General features: G+C 39.4%; 1 protein-coding gene across 2 annotated transcripts in view; it reads right to left on the bottom strand.

Moving 5' to 3' along the window:
• Nucleotides 1–1,638: 1,638 nt before the first annotated feature.
• The window catches only part of LOC142398994 (phosphatase and actin regulator 1-like), a 48,756-nt gene continuing 25,345 nt past the window's right edge, over nucleotides 1,639–25,049 (bottom strand). For both annotated transcript variants that reach the window (XM_075483303.1, XM_075483302.1), the window contains exons 3-12: nucleotides 17,800–17,880; nucleotides 16,584–16,784; nucleotides 15,817–16,156; nucleotides 14,306–14,502; nucleotides 12,776–12,932; nucleotides 9,541–9,596; nucleotides 8,437–8,498; nucleotides 6,376–6,516; nucleotides 4,226–4,302; nucleotides 1,639–4,133 (exon numbers count right to left, since the gene is read on the bottom strand). In XM_075483303.1, the coding sequence (XP_075339418.1) occupies nucleotides 4,118–4,133; nucleotides 4,226–4,302; nucleotides 6,376–6,516; nucleotides 8,437–8,498; nucleotides 9,541–9,596; nucleotides 12,776–12,932; nucleotides 14,306–14,502; nucleotides 15,817–16,156; nucleotides 16,584–16,784; nucleotides 17,800–17,880 (1,328 nt within the window). In that variant the 3' untranslated portion in view covers nucleotides 1,639–4,117. The remainder of the gene's footprint in view (nucleotides 4,134–4,225; nucleotides 4,303–6,375; nucleotides 6,517–8,436; nucleotides 8,499–9,540; nucleotides 9,597–12,775; nucleotides 12,933–14,305; nucleotides 14,503–15,816; nucleotides 16,157–16,583; nucleotides 16,785–17,799; nucleotides 17,881–25,049) is intronic.

A 25,049-nucleotide genomic window follows, 5' to 3' on the forward strand; every position in this document is an offset into this window, starting at 1 on the left:
CTGAACTGTAAGTGGAAGCTGTAGAACCACCAAGCCCATGCCTTGTTTTAAGTCATGAACACCTGTATGTGTGCACCGGTGTCAAGTTTAGAGGTCATCCTATGTCTTAATGGACATAAAACGATTGTAATCTTATCCTTTAAAATTAGGAAATGTAATTAGTTTATTCTTCCATTAGAACTACTAGAAGATATTCTTTAGCCTGCTACATTGTAGTGTAAATGCACTTGTAGAGCCTGAATATTTTTAATATTTCAATTGCTTGTTTTTTCAAAGTGAGTGCTTTTCTTGGTTTAAAATGGGATGACTGGATATTTAAGGTCTAATTTCTTACAGTTTCACACCAATCAAGAATTTTTTAATTCACTGATGATCCAAGTCTAACCTGTCATTTTCTAAATTTGCAGAATTGAAAACAGACTTCTCTCATTTTCCAAACTGCAATCGTGGTTCACATTATTGACAGTGGTTTTACTTGTTAACTGAGAGAAAGGCCTGAGAAATTTGAAAGTTGATTCCTCTGGTAAATGACAGTGGTTTGCAGCTGAAAACAGTCACAATTCAATTTTAACTCTCAGCTCTTTGGCCACACCTCCTGGTCTGGAGCTATAAAGTGACCACAAAATTAAATCTTTCTGATGTGTCTGCATAACAGCATGGCTGACTGAACCAGAGAGGAACAGAGCCACTGGTTTGCTCCTGGCTCATCTAAACCGAGAAAAACATACAGGCAAGGAATGTCAATCTCATTCCACAATCTCGTGTTTGCAGCAGTGATAACACAACAAAAAAATACATCACAGATCAAACCCTGGCAAGGTCAACTATGTGCCATTATCACTTGTCAGGATCAACAAATTCACATTTTCTACCGTTAGAACAGATTTTCAGCACATTTCACAAACTGCTCCTACAAGCCTAAGCAGGAAGGCAGAATGGACCCGTGCCTTAAGTTTATTTGACATTGATTAGTGAAAATAATTATCTTTTATATTAGTATTCTATATTATTTTCTGTATCCTGATTTGTACTTATCAAGATGTATAGACTATTGCTTATTGGAGCGTTTCATAGTAGCTTAATTTGAGGCATCAGATGAGGGCACCTCCTTTCAGTGATGGGCTCCCGCACCCCTTAACGGATCTGCTGCAGGCTCATCTCCGCCTCTCAACATTCTAGGTGTGACATTGTCATTATGCAGAACAATTGGGGTCCATTCTTCATAGCCACAACAAGTTGCCACTTGAGCAGCCTTGAATAGAAACTCGATACCTTGCTGAAATCTCTCTTCATGTTCACCTCAGTTTAAGCAGCCTGGTGCTTGAATTGGCTGTAAACTCTCTGTAGCCAAACTTCACGAGGTGACCTATGTTCTCTAGACTCATCTGCTTTTTCCACTCAAATGCTTTGTGCGCTGTATAGGGGTAATTTCACTGGTAGCATGTGTAAGTAAGAGAACAGTTACCGTTCGGGAATAAGTTCAAGTTGAGAGAAAAAGACTTGTATTGAAGTAGTACTCAAGTGTGTAACAACTTGAAGGCCAAGAACAGCTACTACAAATATAAACAAACATCATTAAAAAAGAAAAAAAACAAGTAAATTACTTTAAAATAAAAATGCATACAATTTAAATGCATTCAGAAATTGAATTTAATCGCAATGATGTGTCCCTTACATGGTATTCTGCATTTCAGAAATGAGAAGAAAAAAATAATAATTTTCAGCTGCTCCACCAGTATGTGAAAGGAAACGCATTATTGCTGAATTCATGTTCCTTGATTCCAGCAAAATGGAAAACATCATGCTCAGTCACTGGCTCGGTTTCCTAGTTACAAGATGAAAATTGTAGAAATTCATTCGTATTAGACCCTATTTTACTGCATTGTGATCCAAAAAAACCCAACAAAAAAAAAAAAAAAAAAAAAAAAAGGGAAAAAAAAAAAAAACAGGCATGATGCATAAATCCTGCATTAGGTTGATTTAGACACACACAAAAAAAATCCTCATACGTCTTAGTCTCTGTGATAAAATGGCCCAATGGATTACGATTTCATTTATATTTAATGGGCAACAGAATGAGTGGTGTACTGGTTTCAAAACAACATCAACAACACCCAGTTTTTGCACGTACAAATGCAGTGCAAACAAATTTTATGGTGTCCATTCCCTGATTTTACTGAGTCATCCATCATCGATCAAGACTTTAAAAAAAATAAAAAGAAAAAAAAAAAAGAAAAAAAAAAATAGGACAACACAGACAGACTTTTGCAGACAGATGGATTACAGTAGACTGCCAACAACACTTTGCCTCTACTGCATTTCTTCATCTGACAAGAATTTCATTTGCAACTTTATAAGTAATAGTGAAAAAAATAAAAATCCTTAAATAATAAAAAAAATAAAAATAAAAAATTCTGCACACATAAAGCTTGAAGTATGAGCATTAAACTACTGGTGTGAGATCAGTTGTCAGGTGATTACAGTTCAAATATCCAACAATACTTTTACACAGTTGGAAAATAAAATCAATTAATAATAAGCCAAACTCTTGACAGTGCAAAGTATTTAAGCAGTAAAATATAAAAAAAAAAAAAAACAACTTTGACTTAGAGAATGCACTAAAATCTGCACCAATCATTTTAATTTGCAAATGCATCATATTAAATGATAGTTTCATCAAATCTCACCTGAATGTGTTGGTAAAGCTGTCAAAGAGGCGGATTTTTAAGGTGGCTCAGTCAAGAAGAAAATAAAGTCCTCTAGAGTAAAGCTTCTCTAAACCTAAAACCCTGAAGTGCAGGCATTATGTATTTGCACATTAAAACAACAACAACAACAAAAAAACAGTTGTGGTAGGGGGGTGATCGAAGAGGGGGGGTTCACCTGCAGTACAGATATTCTCTCTGAAAACATCAGGTATTGCTTTGTCAAAAGCTAGAGTGAGAGTACAATTCAATGCACATCATGAACCCAGATTATTAAGCAATATCCACAAGAAAAAGTAAGCGATAACAATGTGACAAGCCATCTCTTAAAATTCTCTTTCAAAGTAATACAGTTCAAGCTCTGGAATGTGTAAAGACACGTAAATTGAGAATCTATGACCCAAAACACCTCCATTAAAAACGATTAAAATTGAGTTAGTTTTATAAAACAGAATATGTTGCACACCCTGGATCCAGAGCATTTCTAATTTGGGAGTTGCACTTTTTTTTTACATTAAATGCATAAGACTTTGACATGAATGAAACTTTGTTGAGCATGATTCATTTTTAAATTATTTTTTTTTCTTTTTTATATTTTTCAAATGAGACTTTCCTTCATCAGTATAAACAAAATGTACATTTTGAGAGAGTGTAGGAATTTCCCAAACTCCCAATTTCACAGTTAGCAATTAGTTGTCAGCAATGCTGGTAACAGTTAGAATTGCACATATGAGGAGAATCAAGACTACAAAGTAATGACACAAAGGAAAGTCCAGGGGGTGCTATTGTCTACAAAAAGCAGAAAAAAAATAAATATTGCACATGATTCTAAATGTGGAGGCCACCCTCCCTCCCTCCCATCACCGTTTAAGTTGTTTCCAAATCCCAGCGTGTGCAGCAAAGATGGATCCTCTGCTGATATAATAAGCTCAGAACATTCCACTCTCCATTTTCACGCAGGGTTGTCCACAAGAGTCAGAGGAGTCCAGGGTGGCACCATTATAAGAAGGGATAAAAACAGGTCCACTGAGACGAGTCCACGGGTGTTATTGATGAACCAATATAGATTTCCTGCAAGTGTCAGTCAACCGCAAACAAAGACCCAATGTCCAAAAACCACAGAACTGAGCACCGGCCTGAGAGCTCAGCAGAGAGGTTTAAGAGATGGTTGAACAAATTCCTCATTGGGGCAATGTTGATTAACTAGAGTCATTTTGTGCTACAACAGTGGATGGAGCAAAGGGATTCTGCATCTCTTGGTGTAGTACTGACTCAGTTGTGTGGGTCCTGAAAAGGCATTTCAGAGGACATGGCCTTATTGTAGAAATGGGCACCATTTTACTGTCCAGCACTTAAGGTTCTCAGTGGAGCATAGCGCCGGGTCCGGCACTGCTCGAGACAGTGGTGGTCAACTATGGTCTGTGAAACCTGTACAAACAAACAAACAAACATGAAAACTAATGTGTAAAAATTCCTTCTCATTCTTCTGTATTAAACATGCACGGTCACGGTCACATTACCTGGTTAAATGGCGACTTGATTCGTGCACCTCCATCTCATTGCTCTTGAAATCATTGAGTTCCTTCCTTATAGCTGCCTACAGAGAATAAATTAGAAGTTTGAGAGAAGCTGCAATGGCTGAACACATAAACTGCAGACTCTAAGCCCCGTCTCTGCCTCTTTTTTGTAAGTTCCATGCATTTTTAATGCTCATCTCAAGGCCACGAATGATTCTGCTGAGTTAACTTCTCACATCACGAGAGCCTAGAATTTCTTCCCCTCATGAAACAACCAACAGCCCTAATTTGATAAACAGTCCGGTGCTGGTCTAATTAGGAAGACGGCTTGTGTTTTTAACCATAATGATATGTTGATGCTATGAATCTGTCTGCGGTGCCCTTTTTACACGTTGCATTAAACTCGATCTGATGTACTCAAATTGATGTACACAAGACAGAAACAAGAAGAACAGCGGGCACAATCCCACACCAATTATTAATGCCTCTTTTGACAGTAACATACTGTGGAATGTGATCCACGTCAAGATATTATAGGTTCTTCCTTTGCCCATGCTCCACCTTTCTTTTAAGTCTAATGAAAGTCCACTGAGCAGTTTTTGCATCAATTTGGCTTTTACACTTAGCTGGCCAATTGTGTTCACTACAGATTTGAACGCACTCGGGAGACGGAGGGATCAAACCACATCAAGATATGACGGCTGCGAGTGCAGTGTCAAAGATTGGGGTTCAATTTATAGGTCGAGTGGGCTGCTAACTAATTCAATGTTATGAGAGCCAGGAATACTGTAAGGCACGGCTCTAAGCTGGTATTTCACAGGAAAAATATTGTCACCTAAAATTCCAAATGAAAACTGACGCAGCAGAGGTTTGCTCACAAAGATTTTTTGCAACATCACAAATTAAACGGAGAGCTGTTGTTCACAGCTGCCTATGTATTTATTTGCATTTAAGCAGGGAAGTGAGATCCAACCCCTCTGGTTACTAAAAACAGGTGTGGAAATAAGTTTTAAGTATAAACTGAGCAACAAGTTTGGCCCAGTTGCGATCGAGTTTAATGCAACGTGTAAAAAGGGCCCCGCAGGCAGAGAAATGGCTCCCATCTACCCATCTGTGCTCAAGAAAAGAAATTTCCTTTTTTTTTTTATTAAAGTCAAATTTGTAGCTCTGACTGGTACAGGTTTAATCTTGAGGAATCTACATTTAGGCATTACAGATCTTGGATTAAATGTTAACATTAACACTCATCTTCAATGTGAAAAACAAATAATCAACATCGTAAATAAAGCCTGTAGTGCTCTGATTATTTCAGGAGGGGACACTGTGGTTATACATGTAGGCCTCCCATCTCCCTTTTTTTTTTTTTTTTTTTTTTCATATTATCCCTTTTCCACAAAGATGTATTAACCCAAACCAAAGCAGTTTCCCATAGAAGACGTTCCAAATAAATATTTGGGATGATGCCCAGTGAATCACTGCCTCTCAGAGGTGTGTCCGGAGCAGTGGAAAGCTTCAGGACATTAAATGGTTAGACGAGGGACCTCACATCCAATCTAAAATATCATGTATGACAGCAGCACAGAACGGGTAATGTCACAGCCTTCATTATTTAGCATGACTCAAGGGGATGTCGTCAGCCCCAAGGAGGATGGACTGATGACAGCAGAACAAACCAAATTCTGTGCCAGATGACCGAAACAGGAAAAACAAAACAAAAAAAAGCAGTGCTGCATTTGGGGGGTCCTGAGGCGTGGCTCCTCTCTTATGTAAGGGAGGTTGTTGCGTAAAATCCTTATGATTTTTAACATGAGTGGTCCTCAGGTGTGACCTGGAGCACTCAGAGCCAAACGTCATCACAACAAAGAAGGTGGAAGATTTGATAAGCAACAGTCTAGTGCTCATTAAAAGTCAGAGTCACAGCTCCTGCAGGACTGCTTCGGGGGCTTTACTCACAAAGGGAAACTAAACAGCTGAGGTGGAACTGGCTTCTATAAGACAGGAGGAACACAACCTCCAATAGCTCTCCTGGGTTACGGGTTGCGTCAAGCGCAGATGAGTGGAAAGCGAGCCTAATAGTGTTGATAAAACCTAAAAGCGAAGGGATCTTGACAATATTGCCTCAGTGTAACTAAATGAGTCAAAGTAATACTGGCCTTATCAGCTGCTGTGAGTCGGGTCCAGGGCTTATCTGCTCTCCTGTCATAGTCCTGGGCGTCTGACACCTCCACGTAGTCACAGAATCTGATGAGAATTTTGGCCTGTCTCAGTTCTTCTACAGTGGGCCTTTGGCTCAGCTGAAACAAGAAGAAAGAAAGAGTTCTAGAACTGTTAGTTAGTTCATATATTCAAAGCACTGGTTTACAGTTCCTAAGAATTTTTATTCAATCAAGCATGTTAGAAAGTAGATCCTGTACTTCGTTGGAAAGTATGTCAAGAGAGGAGCTCAAGATCACATTGGTCTAACATTCAGAACATCTGAATAAGCGGCTCACATACTAGGGCCTGCACATACTCTTCAGTGGATAAGACCATTATTAAATACCCTTTAAGAGTATACTATAAAGTATATCACCAAGCACAAATTTGGAAAATCCCATACAATCTTAATGAAAAGGCAGAATATGACACAAACCCATACATTTAATAAACAAGCATCCACTTATTACAGGCACCAGCATCTAAGCTATTCTAGAAACATCCAAAACCAACTCAGCATAAAGACCGTCATGTTAAAATAACTTTAACAATTTAAATAGCAATAAAAATAAACTTTTCCGAATACTTTTATGACACATAAAAGATGTCACATTTATTCTAAAAAAAGTTGTTTTTTTTTAAAATCCATTTTCATTCTAAACATTTATGGGAATTAATTTAAAAAAATAAAAAAAGTTGAGCTTTCTGTATAATACTTAGTGACACCCCATTTGACAACTAACACAGCAAAAGCTTGTAGAGATCATTCAAAGTCAGAAGCAAGCTACTGATGGATAAAAACTCAGAATGAAACTTCAGAACATGTAATTGGGATAAATAGATTTGAGCAAGGCGAACCTAGGAGTTAGTTAAAAATAAGTCTCGAAGAACATCTGCTTTCACATGACAAATACTGTCAGATCATCTTGAATAGAATTTAATTGCTCCCCCCTAATACAAAGTCCATAACAACAAAACTCCTTTGTACCTTTAAGACCTCATACAGTAATTTCCCATCATCCCACCAGAACACTTCACTGTCAAACTGCAGGCTTACCTGCGATACCTACGGTTTCTAAAAGTAAAATGGGGGGCTACTCTCTTGTGGACCCAGCTCCTAGTTTGGATTAAGTGGGAAGACACCCTCTGCTTTTAAGATGGGCTTTAAACTTTTCTTTTGATATTTTAATTTTTAGTGCTGGCTCAGGTAATGCTGAAAGTCTGTCCTGGGGGCCGATTTAACTCTCAGTCAGACTTTATACAACCCGCAGCCTCCGTCTTTAAATGTATTATTTATGCTGCATCATAGATAAGTGCATTTGTATGTCACGTTTATGGTTCAAAATGATGTTAGGAGGAACTGTTGGGCCCATGGGCACTTTCACATTTTTAAATCTTGTCCACTGAAAAAAAAAAGTTTGGACACTCCAGCCTTACTTATACAGAAATAGCCCCAAGGTGCTGAGCCCCTGATGTAATGTACCCTACACCTCTTCTCCACTTTAATCTTTTTTTTTGTGCCATGTAAATAACATTTCAGTGAAAATAGAATATTTTCAGCTATAAACTCAACACGATATAAAACTATCAAATTCACAACACAAAACCCGGCCCCCTAAAATTTGTCAATTTCTACATTTTAGCACATTATTCTGTTGTGCTTTATTCTACACGTGTCTGTCTGCCAACACCTTTGAGGTTTTACTTATGAGCAGTGTTTCTGCAGGTGAGCAGAAAGTGTTATTCTATAATTGGCAGTGTTGTGAACATTCTCAACACCTCCCTATGGGGTCGAAAGATTTGGCAACCAACATGCGAGAGGAGCAAGGACAACAAGGACATCAGTGTCTCCAGTGGGAGTACAATGCCAGCCCTGCAACAGACTACAATTCATTTCTCACTATAGATGAGTCACTGTCATAATGTTTGTTTATCCTGGCCTAAAATTTACCCCCCCCCCCCCGGGTGCTGGAAGAGCAAGTGTGGGTTTGCACCTTTAGAGTTATTTTTGGACTCACCTTTCGTGTCAGCCTTCGTTTTATCTCCCTTTTCTCCTCCATTTCCTCCTGCTCATTGCGAGCTGCAAAGAATAAGAGTGGTATACTTTCAGTACACAAACAGGGGACGGAATGTTTATGAGATGTTGAAGGGGGTACAGGCACACCATTTGCATAAAATGCCTCATTAGATTCACACTAAACTGGATAATTTCCAGAGAGCTTAGAATAGTTTCCATTAAGGCTATTTAATGTTTTTAGGATTTGGTATGAGGGGAGAATGGTTACTGTGTTCCTTTCAAGTTCTCCCAGGGTTTCTGAAGTGATGTTTATAATCAAGTTACTGACCCAATTAAGAATAAATAGACTTATTTTAAAGGGAAGAAAAATAAATAAATAAACAAAACATAGAAATGGCTAAGTTTTGTCTCCCTAAATAATTAAATGTAAGTGTTGTATTGTAGATTTCATTTACAATTCAAAGACAACAAAAAAAAATAAAAATCACAAGCTCTGAGAGGCAGGTCAGAAAAAGAGAAAAGAGTAAAGAATGACCATAATGGAACACGGCTTGTGTTAGAAAAAGCGTCACTGGTAAAACTTCATTTGACTTAATGCTGAACATTATAATATGTAGTTTTGTATTCCAGGTGGTTTCTTGACCTTGGTATTGTGTGTGCATGAGTGATAGATTTGTCACTCATTTGCACTTTCTTTCTGCACTCTGCCAATCACACAGGAGCCTCTGGGAAAGCTGGAACTGCTGCTAAGTCGCTGTTTGATGTGAGAGCTGCTGAGAAACAGAATGCCTTCCCTCTGATACTGTGTGTGTTTGAGCTAAGAAGCCAGTCTCCCTGGACAGGACTCCTCAGGGAGCCCTGCTGCTTGCCTGCTTCACACGAAAAAAGGCAGTCCAAGGAGGAATAAAAGGAGGAATGTATGCCACTCATAGTAAAATGTCGCTCAAATAATCATGCAGAAATAATGACGAAAGTGTGCACAACAGAATGCATTAAACATGGACTAATACATAGCTAAAATGTTAAATCAAAGCAATTTTGATCAAATCGTTTGCACTTCTGAGATTACTTTTGCAGCTTAAATATACAAGTTTAAGGCACTCACGTTTGAGGATGTTCCTTTGTTCTAGTTCCTCTGCTGTTGGTCTCTGACTCAAGCGCCTGATGAGAAACATACATACACCGTGAGCACATAATCAAAGATGAAATTTCAGCAAAGCAACACAAGGGCGAAAACAAAAACAACAACAACAAAAACATGGAGAAAACAAATGCTGTAAATGTGCACATCAGCCGATTATACATTGATCATGTAATAATCACCTTTTCAAGAGAAAATCTGTTCTAACATTTCAGTTGTTTCTCTGACACACACAGTGTCATACAGAGTTTTATAAGCAATCACGTGACAACAGTGCAGTGCAAAAATAAAGTTCATGTTTTGCATCAAAATTTAAGAAAAAAAAATGATAAACTTTGGAGCCAGTCACTAACCGCTAATCTGTCATATTTTTCTTTCATTACTTCCATGAGTTTTCTTAGAATAGAGATGAAAAAAACAAAAAAAATCCATCCAGTGAGCTGCAGTTTTGTACAAGGAAAGGCCTTTTCCATGAGAGGTCAGAGGGGAATGGACAGACTGGTTCAGGCTTACAGAGAGGCTGCTAACCCTCTGATAACAACTAATCTGAGCAGCAAAGGAGCTGCAGTGAACGATGAACAACATGGGAAACATTTGGGTGGAAGGGCTGCAGTGACAGGCTGCACGTCCAGTTCCACTCATGTCAGATAAGCTCAAACAGCTGAGGCTGCAGTGGGCACTGGCTCGCCTAGACTGAACATCTGAAGACCGGAAAAAAATGTAGCCTGATCTAATGAAGTTCAAATTCTGCTGAGGCTGCGGAAGATACAGAATCTGGTATCAACATCATGAATCCATGGACCCAACTTGTCTTGTGTTAACACATAATAGGTTGTGTAACAGTGTGGGGAGCACTTTCTTGGCACATACTACAATACCAACCAGTCACTGTGTACATGCTTCAAGCCATCTGCTTATAGTTTCAGCAAAGTAGGGGAACTGATCATGTGCTTCCTTTTATGGCCATGATTTATCAATTTTCCAAATGGTAACTTCCAGCGTTATAATGTCAAAATGCAAATGTTGCATAACACTGGTCGCATAATCACAACAAGGAGCTCGGCAGACTTCAGTTGTCACCAGATCCGAGTCCAACAGAACACCTCTGGGATGCAGTACAAAGAGATTGACAGCATGGATGTGAAGCAAAGAAATTTGTAGAAATCATGGAATTCAGTCAAACGTGAAGCCAAATCCAACATAATGAGGAACCGTGGTATTGTAGGCGGCCCGTTCCCAATATTAATAGGGTGTTTCTAATATGGTCCTAGATAAGTGCAGATCTAAGAAAGCCAATAACACTTTTTTTTTTTTTCCTTCCCCATATTTTGCCCAGCATTCACTGCCCTGCTTTAACAGCAAGAAAGTTACCGGAGTTACATTTTGACACACAGAGGAATACCTCTACAGTCGACACTGGGATTTAAAGAAAAAACTATGTTGTTGTCCAGTTGTCCAACAATGAATGAAAAATTGAGGGAATGCATGTGATGTCAAACAAGTGACTGCACTTGGGTTACGCCCACTAACTAGCAAAACGAGACCCGAGTCAATAACCCTGGATTCCCTCAGTTGTGCTGTTTGTTCCCCTACTGTGCAGTTTAGTTACATGCACCAAAGTTCTATAGTTTATTTATTTATTTTTAAATCAAATTCAGACTCTTGCCTCATGACAGCTTGGCATGTGCAATTCTCAAAACCCTACTCAAACATAATCACCACTGTCTATGAAAATCCACTGATACAGTACAGTTATAGATCATTTTGAAGACTCTGCTCTCCTGTGATGCTGCATCATGTAAATGTGATTATGAAACCTTAAAAGGCCAACTGAAAGGTTTCATAACAAATCTGCAGGACACATTTAAGCAGACAAAGACAGCTAGACACATCCTGTTCTCATCTTACGTAACATCTAAGGAGATAAATTATCTAAAATTTCTTCTGTTTTCAAGTAGTACAAAAGATACAAAAAGGCATCTCAGGAGGAGCACAAACACTGTATACAGATAAGCAGCATGTGGTGCTTACACAAGTAAAAGTTTGCAAAAAATCCAACCACAACCAAAGAAAGATTAGCGTTTATCAGCTTTCTTTCTCAAAGGTTAAAGCTGAAGAGCTTTCCTTCAGTCCCCGGGGTTTTCCCTGTGAATCAGGTCAACAGCACTGTGCCGAGGTCAGCATGTCCTCGAATATTATCACAATCAATCTTGATAAGCGTGGCACAAGCAACTACATTAAAGGACACAATGCCGCTGGTAAAAAGAGAGAAAATGGAACGTGTTCATTAGATGACACTGCACAAAGGACACCGTCACAAAGCTTTTTGGGAACATGACAACCAAGTAGGCAGGCCGTCTGGGAACATGCACTATGTTCCAGTCACAGTGGGGACTATTGGCTTGCTTTCCAATGTCTCTTGATAACAATTTGTCCCTTACAATCATATTTCCTTCATCTCATATCTTACTGTGCGACACTGGATTTAAATCCCACCCTCTCTCATCAGATCATTTCATCTCCTTCATTAAGCTGCAAAAGTCATGTTTAAAGAACAAAGACAAATCATGAGGGAGAAAAACAGTGTTGTCTGATCTGCTCAGCTGCTGAACTTCTCATTTATGACTTAAACACGTGTATACAAATTCCTGTGATTTATAAATGCTGCACCAGTGAGCGAGTGTAAAACTGCTGCTATGAAAAAGCTTGCGTGGTGCTGCTGTGTGGAGGAGGCGGGTGGAGATAGTTTGGCACATGCATCACCGTGGTGATTCAGTGAGCGAGGGAGGAAGTCAGGCAGGAGGAAGAAAGACAAGAGATAGTGAGAGCACGCTAGAGAAAAGACAAGAGAAGGGAAAAAAAGAGGAGGGGGGTGTATCACTGAAATTAGGTCAGCTCCATTTTCAGAGACTCTTTAACAAGATGAAGAGTTTATCCTTATCGGATGTTGAGAAGTAAAACAATGAAAGGATTGGGGAAAAAAAAGAGAGATCTGTTCTGGAGTGAGTCACAGCTATCTCAGACCAACATAAAACAAAATGCTTGGTTTGGCTGAGAGGAGCCATTGCGATTTCCCAACAACTGCTGCATGGGTAACTGCATCATCAATAAGGTTTTTTTATAATACACATATCAAAAAATGTAAATGTGTAAAAAGTACTGTAATTGCATACAAGTCTAAAACATGCAAATCCCTCACCTGGTGAGTTTGGTACCTATTTGCTGCCTCGACTCCAGTCTCTCCTCATCTGTTTGCATGGGCAGAATGTTTTTCTCCTCCAGCTCTCTTTTGGATGGACGGTTACTTAGCTTGATGGCCAGGGAGTCTTTTCTGAGCACCTTCTGAGCAAGGGTACCTAAAGCCAAACACCAAAACATCTGAGGAACTGCAGGCATAAAGTTAAAGAGCCCCTATTGCACTCTTTTACAAGTTCAAAATTTTACTTTGGTAGGATTCTACTAGAATAGGTATCCATGCTACTATTTTAAAAAAGAAAAAAGCTAAATTTTTCATCATACTGTACATTGCTGCAGCACCTCTTACCACTTTCTGTAAAGAAAAAAGCTAAATTTTCAGCTCATGTCTCTTCAAGGCCCCTTTTCTGGAAGCCAATCTGCTCTGACTGAACAACTGACTACTTAAAAACAGCTGAGCGAGGCAGCTGCTCATTTTTTTACGTTTAATAAAATAACCACAGGGCAGGCATTATGCAAATGTGTTTCATTGTGACTTAGAAAAATACAAAAGACAAGCCTTGAATACAAAATAGGCGATTCAGGCACCTTGTAAGGAGTGACTTGTGAGGGAGGGAGTAACTCCCGTCGATGTGGACTCTGGGCTTTGTAATTTTGTACACCCTTTACGTGCACTAAAGCTTTGCAACAGTGCAGGTAAGGAGAAGAAAACCAAATATGATAATATAATCTTTTTAAATGAGATAATCAAGAAACTAAATTCAAATTAAACATGCTTAATAATCCCAATCGCATAATTCATCAAGGTAACATTTCAGATTAGACAGCAACAACAAAATGACAGCTTGTAAATGGTAATGCTTCAACGGATCAACTGTTTTCAATAGTGCAAAACTTTTTCAAACTTTTTAAAGTCCCACTCCAGGTGTAATTAATCACCAAAAACCAAATCTGAATCCATTAAATTTGAAAATTTTCAGTTCTTAAAATGACTTGGGGTATGACTATTCCTTTGTCTTCCTTCAGTGAATGGGGCTCCATGAATATAGTAATATGGCACCACCTACATTTCCACCCACAAGTAGATGACACTTCCTGCCCCGTTTAATCTGACTCACTATTTACATGATGCTATGTTTTGAACATTTAATATTTGGGTAATTCAAACCTAAATGAGTTCGTAGGTTAGGAAGCTACATCGTAAAAAGGCACATGCTATGGGCTCTTTGCTTGGCCTTTTCTTGTCCACCTAGCTTGTGCTAGCTACTCGTTTCATGGGCTCCTCACAGTACAACTGTCACGACCGGCTCATCCAATACTTACAGAGAATATACTGGCTGTTTGAGTTAAACTTTCTGAGACTGTAGGTGGTGCTTTGCAGATTCAAAGCAGATATCCTCAACCATAGTGTTAATTGGTGATTTTGCTTATGATATGTCTAACACATAAAATACATCTTAAGGAAAACGGGGGGGGGGGGGGGGGGGGCGGGGGCTTTAAGTGCTCAGTTGCCACGATAACAGCGGACACTTACTCGTAAATATAGAATCATCATCTTCGTCATCCTCATCATCATCCTCATCATCATCCTCGTCCTTGTACATGCTGGGCAGATCTTCATAGTCAGACTCGTCGGGCATGTTCTCCTTGTCATCCTCATAATCGATGATCACTGATGGCACTTCTCTTCTGTCCAGGGGGGCACACTGAAGACCGCTGTGCAAAGCAGAGCTAAGGAGTGAAGAGGGAGATATTAAGTTTTTGACCAAAATGTGACTATTAATGTTATATCTTATAATTATGTGGCCGTACAATTTGGCCATTCAAAAAACAATGAGCTTGTAAAACCAGTTTTTACCGTTTTCAAATAGCATTATTGATAAAGGGACCCTGGCAAATCTTGCCAAACCAGAGACAGGAAGTGGCTTTAAGCAATAAATGGGCTTCTGGCTTATGGTACAACACATAACGATAGCTTAGTAGGTTTTTAATCCAGGTATAAAAGGGAGGGGGGATGTTCCGTTTAACTCTGGCTGAATGAGACACAGCCTGAATATGAACAAATCATAATTCTGGGCAGTCCTTAGCAATGCCAATGCAATTCTCTGAACGTCATACAGGAACAACGAAGTAACAGATTGCACTCCTTGTGTAATTCCAAACCAAGGTGAAATGAACAAACTTTCTTTTAGGAGCCATTGGTTGAGTGGATACATATTTGCTAGATTGATTATTACACATGCTAGTTGAAGCTTCTTAGCCACTGTTATGTAATCGGTCCTAGCTTTCAGACTAATTGTGAGCCATGTCAGAAGCATTACTTCCTTATCTCTGCCCAAATAGCTTTGGTTAAAAAGAGATCCTAATGTAAAAGGTTACATAATGTCCAATCCTCTGTGTCCCTTTTCTCAAAACACGAAGAAAGTCAGCTCTCTTCAAGAGCAGCTGGTCATGTTATGTCAGGCCAACTGCTGGAGGGACGCCTACTCCATGCGCCCACACATACACACATTTACTTAAAAATCAGGCCATGCTGCCCTGTGAGGCAGTGTGCCGATTTAGACCTGTACAACAGAGCTGGCAGGACGCGACCTCAATAACACCAGAATATATTTTACAGTAGGTTCCCACAAAAAATAAATAAATAAATAAAAATAAAAAAATTCAATGCTTCTAGACAGGCCTAGCTATACTAATATCCAAGGCCTCTCTTAATTAATTACTCTGTTTAGTGATGATTTAGCAACAGCATTGTGTTATACGAGATTCATTTCATCATAATGACCAGAGGCTCATAAGATAACAAAAACTAATCTTTGTTGAGAAAGCATTCCCCCAGAAAAGTTTTAGAAAAACCTGCGTGAAACTAGAGATTTGTAAGATAAGATCTGCCTTTTTGATTTTCTACAAGCATATTTGACGTTCAGTCAAAATTCAACCAAGATTTTAACATGTGATGTACAGACAAGCTGATAGAGGCCAATCCATAATCCATCCCTGCCTTCCCACATTCAGATTTAATGATGAGCGCTGATGGCTACTAACCTTTCAAACCTCTGCAGGGACAATGCCAGGGTTTTATTGAGCTCCTCAATAATGCGACTAGGGGTGTGCAGGCTGCCGTACTGAAGCTGGAGTGGGTGACCGTGGCTCTGGTGAAGCCCGGAGAGTCCGGCGAGCTGAGAGGGCAGCAGGGTGCCGTGGTGAGTCGGCACACCCTGTGGAGGGGGACACTTTGGCGCGTGTGTGCTCAGGGGGTTAGGGGATGGAGAAGGGGATGAGTCCAGCCCCCCTGGAGGCACACAAATCATCACTTTCTTGGGAGGAAGGGGTGGAGAATGCTTTCCCCCTGGCATGTAGGGCAACTTCATTGGCTGGTAAGAATCTTGAAAGGAAATAAAGGACAGTAATAAGCATTGCTGAAAATTGTGTGTCAAATGGCATCCACTGCAGCTTGCCAGTGCAGGCAGATAACCACAGCTCATTGATGATCAGATATGGCTCAGACGTCAGTGCGGAGTGGTGGGAATTAGGCCAGAGTAATGCCACTTCCCTCTGACAACAGATTGACAATGACAGAGAGAGCCCAGCAGAGCTAACCAAAGGGGGGTTTAATGAGATTACTGTAATCCTATGAACATGTGTGGCAACGCAGGTACAGTTTAAAGAACTAGCTGTCACAACTCAACAACAGTTTTTGACAGTCTAACGTAAAGAGGCAACCTATAAGAAATTCAGTCAATAGTCTATTTATTAAAAACTCAGGGAAACGCTGCCTGGAATCTTTAGATTGAAGTAAACCTGAAGCTGACCTGTGCTATGGTTTGGGATCCTTGAGAAAGGCTTCGGAGGGAGAGCTGGAGGCTGTTTGTGGTAAAGCGGTGGCTTGGCAGGGATATCCTGATGCTCGCCTGCATAAGTGACAGATTTCTTGGTGGGCAGGACCATAGATGTCTTAATTGAGTCCTGAGTGCTGATGCTGCCATCCATCGAGGATCGGAATTCAACAGTTGCTAGAATAGAACAAGAAAATAAACAGCATCAACACCAAAAATGCGTTTCACTTCCCAATCCTTTTCCACCCCAGGGTCAGTCAAAACAAACTTTTTTAAAAATGAATTCGGGAAACTTTCTGAAACAACGTGGGTTAAGTCTCTTTCAACAACCCCAGAGGTTTTTAAATCAGCTCACACCAGACTTTGGAGCAATGATAGAGAAGCAGTTTGACAGAACTTTTGCTTCTCTGGCACAGTTCCGAAACATTTTTTTGGTTTTAAATTATCATTTTTTAACACTGACATATTCCGACGCTGCTCAAAAACAATGTATTCTCCTACAGAGCCACATGTGTTCCATTGGATCGCGACTGAGCAGTTTTTCAAACTGTAAATGAGAATAATGCTCCTGAAATCAGGATAAAAGGTTTGTCTCTAGATTTTGTTTTTATAAATATATATATATGAAAATTGGAACTTAAGGGCTTACATTTGAGGTCTTTTCTAAAGGGATGGATTTGTTTATAGACCATCCTAAGTTCAGTTACTGGGAAGACAGACTGCAGTTTCAGCAGAATTGAATTTGGCCAAATTTATAGCATTACAGAAAATAAGAATAAGAACAAATGGCTCCTTATCTTCTCTCTTCACAAGTTGGCAAGAGTCAGTGAACTTTTACAGCTTTTCCAACTTTGTTTTTATGCCCCGAGGCATGGAACAGCCTGCTGTCGGACTCAAATATAGCTTTCGCTCTTGCTTTGAATGTGGCACGTCTAAGGCACAGCAAATTAAGATCAAAAGGTTTAGAGGGTTAATAAAATGCTACAAATTCCTATAATGAAAGATTGTATCTCAAGATGCCCCATGTAAAATCTTGACGAGTGAACATCAGAGACTTCTGATTAATGAAGAGATGGGATGAGAGACCTTCCAATTTAACACACAACGTCTATCCCTTTTGTAGTTTCGCGTTAAATCCGAGGCAGTTTCCAGCTCTGCCAAATCAGACCGCAACTGCATGAAATTAGCTCACCTTTTTCAAAGATTTCCTTCAGCACCCCTCTCTTGATGAGCTCATCTCTGCTCTGTCGCAATGACATCTTCCTCTCCAGAGCTGAGAATGTAGAGAAAAAGACCGTTTAACATACAAAAGAATTGGTCCACGGTTTAGCCTAGGGAGACCGATTCATTCAAATCAACATCTTAACAAAGTGGGCTTGGTTTACTCATGTTACGGTGTAACATTGCCACCATGTCACCCATTACTTTGCCAAATACATATTTTGAAACCTTTACTGACCGACAACATTTTGGCCTTTTCGGAGCCAAAAGGGTTACACTGAAGATGGGTATTTGAAACCCGACTGAGCAAGATATGTACCCGTAAGGCTTAATGTCGATGATGACACGCTGAAGCTAAGAGAAAAGCCTGAAAAGCATTATATGATCTCATGATATGACAGATATTAGAAAAACAGCTCATGGCTACTAGTTGCCATAGTAGCACAATATGCCTACAAACCTTTTTAAAAAGGAGCTTAGCAGTCGCATAAAATAGATCTGACCTGGTCAACAGCATCAACACTATCAACACAGTCTGAGTCATCCGCAGCTGAACTGACCTAAAAATCTCACTGAATACTACTTGGTTAACAGCTCAGCAAACAAGTTTTTGTTTTTTATGCAATACATCTATCCATATCCATCAATTCATGCAACCGCAGAGGTATTGTCAGTTTACAGTCACATTCAGTAATATTAGGCTTTCCCGTCACAAGTCTGCAAAAAAATACATTTGTTTCAGCAGAGACCTACTTTCAGGCTTTGCTCTCACCACATCAGAGAAAAACGTAGGATTTCTAATACTTCACTAAAATTTGTAAGCGCATCTCTGGTGAGTAGAAAATGTGACCAGGCAAGGTAAACAGTTCCACTATCATGAGTTGTGGCTTGTAGAGGCTTTTCACAACTGATTAAACCAGCAGGAATTAAGTCATTTCTGGATCCTGCACTAAATAAATTCAATACATCCTTTGGTATTTTACCATTGCCGCTCCTCTATCTAACACCGAGCCACAGTGTAAACTTACTGAATCCTAAATATTTTAATCTCAACAAATATAAATTGCCTTAATAAAAAAATAAATAAATAAAAAAAAGAGAAAAAAACTGGGTCATGATTAAGATAAAGAGCAAAACTTCTCATCGCAATACATAATGCACGAGATCAAATGTACCATGCCACTGTGCTTCTATTTTTGGGCTTCAAAAGATGAGGCACCTTTCCCATCAGTTGCCTGAACAAAAGCATCAAACAACCCCGCTGGTTATTTTAGTCTTACACTGCATGGGAACCAGTTAAGAATGTAAAATGAGGATGTGCAACAACTCTTGAGCACAGTGCACAGAAGACTCCCTGCAGGCTTCTGTACCAGAGCTTGTGCTTATGAGGAAGATAACAGCCATCTGTGCTTTGTATGACCCAAGGGTTCGGATTCTACCTGCTCTATCAGGGGCCAATGTGTTCAATGTTAGCACACCCTCAGAGCAGTTTTATGAAAATACCATTACAGTACGTACATGGAATCACCTTAAATTGTCCTTGGTCACAAAACAGTACAAGCTGCTGAGAAAAAAAAACAAACAAACAAAGAAGAGTCACACAAATGTCAGCCAATGATGCCTATGGTGCAATTATGTGGATAGTGTGACATTTAGTGCTCATAAATACCGCAGGAGAGCATGTTAAGATCTAATGGTACACTCCATTATGAGTTCTTCCAGGATATCAGTCCATACATGAAAACTTGGAAAGACAGGAAATCTATCTACCCATCCATCCATCCATCCATCCATACATTAAAATTCCCAAAATATCACCATTAATTCCCACAAAAAGAGTCATCATCACTGGAGTCCCAGGATATGTCAAATTGAGGATAGTGTAAATCTAAGTAAACTGTGCCATTTATAAATGCTATTTTGGAATGCTAATGAAACAGCTCCATCAAAAACTGATTTTCCTTCCCAAGAGGGACCTAATTAAACATTAGGTCAAGTATATCAAGGGGAAAGTAAATAGTCAGAAAGATTGAGCTGTGTTGATTCTGGGTCAACTCTTTGAGTCTGAGCGTGAAAGCAGCCAATTCATTTAGGAGGGCTCAACTGTATGCATTTACTAAAACTTAAATGATCTTTTTCTTTATTCTTTTATCTTTTTTTTTGGTGCGGGTGTACATAACTGAGACCACTCGGACTTTTCTGCTCCGAAATTCAGACAAAACTGAAAATGTTGCCTTTGGACCCGAACGCTTCAGGGAGAAACTGTCAAGTTATATACTTACTCTAGACAGCATTTCCTTAGCTTCTAGATTGGACTACTGTAATTCTTTATGATTGGCCTGTCCAAAGAAATTCTCTGAAAAGTTCTGATGGCAACTAGCAGCAGAGATCAGATTTCTCTATTTTTAGCTTCTCTTCACTGGCTCCCTGTTAAATTCAGAATCGAATTTAAAATTCTTCTCCCCACATATAAAGTGCTTAATGACCAAGCTCCATCATGTCTTAAAGATCTTGTAATGCAATCTTTTCCAAACAGAGCACTTCGCTCTCAGACTGCAGGTCTACTTGTTGTTCCGAGAGTTTCTAAAAGTAGAATGGGAGGTAAGGCCTTCAGTTATCAGGCCCCTCTCTTGTGGAACCAGCTGCCAGTATATTTCCTGGAAGCAGACACCTTCTCTAACTTTAAGATTAGGCTTAAAACAGCTCATAGTTATGCTGCCATAGGCCGAGACTCATATCAACGACAAGTTTCGGTGTAACCTGTTCGTTTCCTTAGCTAGGTTACTTTTTCTGAATAGGCTTAAATTATGAATTGGACTAATTTTGAATTTAATTAATTGGATTACAATTAATTAGATTCTAATTTGCTTGAATCGGATTGCATCTTTGGAGTGCCTTGAGATGGCATTTGCTGTAAATTGGCGCAATACCAACAAAATTGAATTTAATTGAATAACAAAACCACAAAATACACTGAACAAGGCATAATCAGGTTTGCTTTTTCAGTCAAATTTTCATTGATGCCTCATGTGGTTATGACTGAACAGATTTTCTTATATATCCAGATCATACAATGCCGCTTCAGTCTGAAAGAGTCTCACACAAGTCAGCTTTAATGAGAATTTGACGATCGTGATCTGCAATAGTGTAATCTCTTAAACATCAGCAACAATTCTTTACCAGAGTGGTGAAACCCAGGGCTAAAGGTCAATACTAGGCTGGCAGTGCAGTAAGATGCTTGGGGATTACTCTGTCGTTTCATCCAAAATGAAAAGCAATTACTCAAAGCTTTATGACATAACTGCTATGTCCGCGCACACTTACGCAATACTATTAACTCAAAAGCTTTAATGAAAATATCATGTCATCAGATTTTCAAACAAAAGAGGTAATTGGTAAAACTGAAGTGGACACTAGTCGAAAGCTTGCTGAGCATCATACCGAAACAATGTCCATTCTTGGAAAAAATAAATAATTTTAAAGAGAAAATTTATTTCATCACAACTATTAAGGGAAGGACATGCTAGTCCCACTAAATATCTAACTTTAATAACAAATATAAGTGGATGGCAAAACATCATGTAAAATGCAGTATTACCTGGATGTGCACCTGGGGTACACAGACTCAATTAAAACATTTTTTTTTTCAAAAACATGAAAGCTGCATCAGCTGCAGCCCAGCAGATGTACTGTGTCAGTGTCTGGAGGAAGTAAACACCTGGATGAGAGAGAATTTTCTACAATTAAATGAAGACAAAACTGAGATCATTTTGTTTGGGAGCAAAGAGAAGAGGGTCAGCGTTGGTAAATATCTTGAGACTCGGGACCTTACAATCACTGACCAAGTTCGTAACCTCTGAGTGTTGATAGACTCAGATCTGACTTTCAGCAGCCACATCAACAGAATTAAAGGTTTCCTCTCCCAAAAAGACCAGGAGAAACTCATCCATGCATTCATCTCCAGTAGACTTGATTACTGTAATGCTCTTTTAACTGGAATTCCCAAAAAGAGCATTAAACATCTGCAGCTCATCCAGAACGCTGCTGCTAGAGTTTTAACCCGGACTAAGAGATCTGAACACATCACACCAGTTTTAAAATCTTTACACTGGCTTCCAGTCAGTCACAGAATAGATTTTAAGTCTGCTGATGGTTTACAAATCCCAGAATGGTTTAGGGCCAAAATACATCTGTGATATGTTCAGAGAATATAAACCTAGCAGAGCTCTTAGATCCAAGGACTCAGGTCAGCTGGTCCAGTCCAGAGTCCAGACTAAACATGGAGAAGCAGCATTTAGCTGTTAGCTGCAAACAAGTGGAACAAGCTGCCAGTGGAGATTAAACTTTCACCAAATGTAGACATTTTTAAATCCAGGTTAAAAACATTTCTTTTCTCATGTGTTTATGCATGAAATCTGCACAATATCTTTTAACTTATCTAGACTGTTGCTTGTTTTTAAATTCATTTAAATGATTTTATTTGTTTCTCTTTATATTCTTTTTTATATTTTAATGCTTCTTCCACTCCCTGCTGCAATGCTTTTATTTTATGTAAAGAACTTTGAACTGTTTGTACATGAAATGTGCTATACAAATAAATTTGATTTGATTAAAAAAAAAAAATAATAAATTATAATGAATTGCCTGTAAATCAAGTTTTATGTAGTTGGCTACCACGGCCCAAGAGAGGTCTCCGGCCAATCAAAACCGTACAAGGATGAGAAAATAGACACTCATAAGGGAGACTCAGCTGAGAGCATAATAAATTAAAGTGGCATATCCAAGCACATCCTCTATTGATTTCAGAACAGAACAGAACTTCGTTTTTTAGAATAAAAAAAGAAAAAAAAAATATATATATATATATATATACACAGTATATACATATATAAAAGTATTCCACTGTGAAGTGACCCAGTCAGAACACATCCTACCCTAAGGCTCGGTAGCTCAAAGTGGAGCCTTTAACAGAGGCAATTCTATGAGCTTCACAAAGAATACCGCATTAAAACTTTCAGTTTTTAAAATCAATGTGGAGCTCATGCATGAAAAGCTCAGGCATGGCTAAAGAAAACCTGGATACCTATGTTAGATGGCCATGTGAGAACATGTGCTTTTTTTCCCCCTGCAAACTGTATATGAGCATTTGTGTCTGTCATTACCATAAAAAAAAAAAAAAAACAGCTGGAACACAGCACTTAGTTGACTAATGTTAATTGGAAAATCTACTAATTGGATTAAAAACAGACACCAAGATAGCATCAGAGTACCAAATGCCTGCTCATTTGATAAACCTCTGCTAAGTTAGATCTCTTCCTGATACGAGCTTGCTGGGAAAATTGACTGAGCGAATTGAGACACTGCAGTCCTTACCCTCCCTGAGGTGAAGAGTGCCCTCCTCCAAAGCTGGAATTCATCTGCTTAATATCACACCACATCTATAATCCTCTATCATGCTCAGTGTCCAATTATCCACGACAACATCTGCATACCCTGTGGCTGGTCTGCTTCCTACTGACGCAAGATACATAATCAACATTAAGGTATCTGAGACAACTACAGAGACAAGAAATTACGTCATTAGAGTCCAAAATGAGAGGAGGGAAGCAGGAACGAATACTCCTTTCACATCAACCTTTTTCTAATCAGATTAAAGTAAAGTTCAACCACTCAGGGAATTTTTCCTGACTAACAGACTAACAATTGACCTACAGTTCCTTTTAACTCGAGGTGTCTGCTAAAAAAAAGCGTTAGAACAACCAACCAAGTTCACAACTGGCCACAGAATCTTGCAGTGGTTTCATACGATTTTCTACCATCCATCCATTTTCTATACTCGCTTAATCCGTTGGTCGGGTCGCGGGGGGTCTGGAGCCCACCCAGCGGTCATCGGGCCTGAGGCTGTGTACACCCTGGACGGGTCGCCAGTCCATCACAGAGCCACACAGAGACAAACAACCACACACTCACTCCTCGGGACAGTTTTTAGAGACACAAATTAACCTAACATGCATGTTTTCGGACAGTGGGAGTACCCGGAAAGAACCCCTGCATGGCATGCATGAGAAAAACAAACAGAAAGACCTCAGCTTGGCATTAAACGAGGAACCTTCTTGCCCCAAGGCGACAGTGCAAACCCCCGCAGCACTATGCAGTCCGATTCAAGCTATATGCTTTTCAAAATCCCCAAAAAAGGAATGTTTCCTGATACTGTCAGATAAACAGGCAGAAAGAAATGAGAATCCAGAGCGAGCTAACAGCTAACAATGAGGAGGCGGCCATATAACAAAAAACAGCCAACTGAAACTCTTAAGTGGAACTGCAGAGTTTGGTGTTATTTTCTGAAGGTCTGTTGCAATGTGAAATACATCACACATACTCCGAGTTGTTCGAGCCAGTGATTGTTGCGGCTTTAAATCTCTGTAGAAAATGCTGTTGGCTTCACATTCTCTGCTGCCACTTCAATTTACTGCGCTGGCGCTGCTTGCTGCAGAAGTGCAGGCCACATCCCACTTCTTTGAGGCTTTAAGAGTCAGTCCATGCGACATAGTACTGTACGTTGTAGTGCTGTCTATTTATCTGAAGCATCTGCCTGAGTACCGATACTGCTTCTGACACAATCTGCAAAATATAATAAAACATTTTTTTTTAATTTATTTATTTTTTTTTTAAACACGAGCCAGTCCAGGGAGGTATGGTATTGCAACTGGCCATAAAAAAAGAACTGTATAGAATCACGGTGGCTGCAGAATTATTTGGAGAACAGCAGCATTATGCAAAAAAAACAAAAGGAAAACAAGTGGATGACAAAAATGATGAAAAGAGCCGCTTCTCTCAGCTCCACTGCGCATCAACGCTAGAAAAAAAAAAAAAGCATCTTTTGTTGCAGGCTCTTGATTATTGTTCTTCACCACAACAGGGGAGATGCTGTTATCAAAGGGCATACATGAATGTACCAATGAGCACACAGCATCTCCATCATTGTTTTATCAAGTAGACACTCTGCTGTATTACAGTAAAACATCAAAAAGTCAAGCATCTAAAGCTAAAACATATATTTCATCAGCTCTTCTGTATCCAGCTGAAAACACCACGGATCATGAAGGGGAAAATGTTAGGGATGGAGGCGCAAACTCGGATCAAACCATAACTGAAGGGTAGAATGAACCAAAATTGAATGTGTAGTGCTTCCGATAGGGAAAACAGAGCAAGATGAGGATA

The sequence above is a fragment of the Odontesthes bonariensis genome, chromosome 14 (genome assembly GCF_027942865.1).
Source record: "Odontesthes bonariensis isolate fOdoBon6 chromosome 14, fOdoBon6.hap1, whole genome shotgun sequence".
NCBI lineage: Eukaryota > Metazoa > Chordata > Actinopteri > Atheriniformes > Atherinopsidae > Odontesthes > Odontesthes bonariensis.